At 29.6% G+C, this 3041-nt stretch overlaps 1 protein-coding gene across 1 annotated transcript in view; it reads right to left on the bottom strand.

Moving 5' to 3' along the window:
* LOC110110073 (phosphatidylserine decarboxylase proenzyme 2) overlaps positions 1-3041 on the bottom strand; it is a 118260-nt gene that overhangs the window by 26624 nt on the left and 88595 nt on the right. The window contains exon 13 of the mRNA XM_020841376.2: positions 2099-2199. Within this exon, the coding sequence (XP_020697035.1) occupies positions 2099-2199 (101 nt within the window). The remainder of the gene's footprint in view (positions 1-2098; positions 2200-3041) is intronic.

The raw sequence follows: 3041 nt of genomic DNA, 5'->3' as shown, positions 1-3041 counted from the left end.
AAACTTCTAAATTCATAATATAGAATTTACACTCATAAAAATATGAATAATTTTTTAATTTGATTTTTAATTTAAAATTAATTTAAATATAACCATAATAATTTAATATAATTAATTAATTAATTCATGTTTAACATATTTAATATAAATTTAATTCTACATAAGTTTTATAATTTTAATATAAAATTATTCTTATTTTATAGTATAATGATTTAAATAATATTTTACATGTTTATGTTGTATAACCAAGAGTTATTTTATAAATTTATATTTAAAATTATTAATAAATAGATAAAATTATTAATTTGATAAATATTTTTATAATGTATAAATAAATAAAATTTTTAATTAATTAACTAATAAATAAATTATCATTCCTTCAAAAAATAATTAATTTAAAAAATCTGTTTAAAATAGATTTTATAAGGCATTATTATATGTTTATGAACTCATACAACACCTCAACCTTTTTCTTTAGTCCCACATTCTCTTGTAAACACTTTCTTTCTATTGTTTATATAGCATTTTGAGTTTTCTTGGAGTGAAGATCTCACATGGAGTGGTGGGGCCATGTGAAGATGTTTCATGTTGGTTTGAGGGCAAATATTTAAATAAGAAATATATTATAATGTTTACATTAAAGTTTTAAAATATTTATTTAATTTAAAAAAATATTTAAAAATTTGTTAGATTTGAACCGGCCGGTTCAAAAAAATCGGAGCTGTTCACCGTTTTCCCCCTGTTGACACTGGCGGTTCCAGACCGGTTCAGGCCAGTTCAATGCAGAAGCGGTTTTAAGAAGTGAACCAGACCGGTTGTGACGCAGTTCAGGAATCGAACCGGTTTTTTGAACCCGGCCAGTCCGTCCGATTTTTTAAAGCATTGGTTTTTTTTATCTTTGTTTATCAGTATTTAAGCATTCTCCTCTAACCTCTAAATGGCCATTGGGTTCTTTCCCCATTAACATTCATGAAAATGGCCTTAGGAACAACTTCTTAATCTTAAAAAAAGTACCTCAAACTACGAAACATGACAACATGAATACAACTTGGTAAAATTTTGTGAATAAGGTAGAAAGTGATATTTCATTTCTTAGAAGTCTATGCTAGTTAGCTCTTAAAAATGTGTTGAAGGGTTAAAATTATATCTATGATGCAGCAGGCACGGACACTGCGATACGGATACGACATCGACAGAAAACACAGGACGCGTCATTAATGTTAAAATAAGGACACAGACAAGGGTTAGACCATGGTATTATAGTTTTTATATTTTAAAATAGTAATTAAAAATTAAAATAAGTAATTAAATTTTTATATTTTAAAAATAGTATATAAAAATTAAATAAGTATAATTTTAAAAATGATTTAAAAATAATAAGACATTTAACTATATTTTCTGGCTAAAATGATTAATATTAGGATGTCGATAGTCGAAGAGTCGGACGTCGATGTCATTTATCATTCATCGAGAGAGGAGTTGAAAACGCCTTCACTGCCAAAGAGAAATGAAAATGAGAATATTCGATGAATGGGGCATTAAGTGCGGGCGAATGATTTAATGTTGTGGACAAAAAGTAAGAAATTTAGTTTTTACATTTTAAATAAGTAAAAATTTTAAATAAAAGAAATTATATTTTAAAAAATTCATAAAATATTTAAAATACACGTGTCCAATTTGCATTTAATTTTTCTTTAAGCAAACACATTTTCAGCGTGTTCGACACGTGTCGGACGCATGTCGTATCGGATACGTGTTAGACACTACACACCTCTTAGAGGAGAACTGTCGGTGCATCATAAAAGTAGATAAAAAAGATGAACAAAATACTAATGGAGAAGCTTCCATGATCTATTATTGGTTTCTTTCCAATGGCTCTAAAATGTTGGAAACTCGTAAGCCTTTTCAAAGTTATTGCCCCATTTACTACAGGTAACTTTAATTCATCTATGAGGTTCCGCCAGCTTTCATTAAATCCACTCTACAAATATATTCTAAACTAAACTCCAATCAAGCACCAGCCAGGGTTTAGAAGTGCATGCTTCTTATTGTATATATTTTTCTTAACCAAAATATGGCTGTTAAAAGATATTTATACCTTGAAAAACTCAATGAACTTGGGTATTTCCTTAGCAGATTCAGCTGAATTCATCCGTCTTCCTTGCTTCTCAGATATACTCTGCAAGAGATCTTTGGCCCCTGCACAAAAAATAAGATGAGAAAGACGCTTGATAAGAAAGAACCAAAAAATCTAGAAAATCAAATAAACCAGCCTGGTTGTAACTAATCAATTTTAAATCATAAATTTCAAACAACTTGCATATTTTGTCCATTTCTCTTTTCTTTTCACGTAATATATACATTAAACAAAAAAAGCTATCAAGCGAAAATGAAAAAAAAATATATATAAACCTTCCAAATTTTGATTAAAAATATCAATTAGAATTAATTCACATTTGCAAACTTTGCCTTGTAAACAAAGAACAGTGAATTCAAGAACGACTAGCTGCTATTGTCTTTGTATTAATCAAGTTGCCATATATACGATTCAATAGTATGTACTTTTATATATTAAAAAGTTTGGTGATCGTTTCATTAAAATAAAAGAGAAATTATTGATAAGAAAAAGAAAAAAAAAAAAGAACAACTTACAGCTGAGGAAAACAAAACAAAGAACATCATAATAGTTCAAGAAAAAAGCTCAAGAGGTCTAGACGGTATGATGTAGGAGGGGGGCGGTTCAAAATAAGTTGGGTTTTAATTTTTGTAAGTTTCTACTAAAGTTGGCTCATTAATGAGCTTCTTCTACTTGGTTCTAGCTCATAAATGCTTGAGCTAATGTTTAGCTCATTAATATGAAAAAAGTATTCCTCTTGTTAGCACATTAAGTGGAGTTGAGCATTTGCCTTCTCCCCTTCTCTGTGTCCCCTTGGTTTCTCCCTGTGTCTCTTCGATTTTTCCCTGCTGGTTCTCCTTCCCATGGTCTGTTCAGGTTCCCTGGACAGCCCGTCCAGGTCCCCCTGGTTCCCTCTGGTTGTTGG

Source organism: Dendrobium catenatum, unplaced genomic scaffold, assembly GCF_001605985.2.
Source record: "Dendrobium catenatum unplaced genomic scaffold, ASM160598v2 fragScaff_scaffold_1428, whole genome shotgun sequence".
NCBI classification, from domain to species: domain Eukaryota; kingdom Viridiplantae; phylum Streptophyta; class Magnoliopsida; order Asparagales; family Orchidaceae; genus Dendrobium; species Dendrobium catenatum.
The sequence above is the reverse complement of the archived record's forward strand: the minus strand, read 5'-3'. Positions and strand labels throughout refer to the sequence as shown.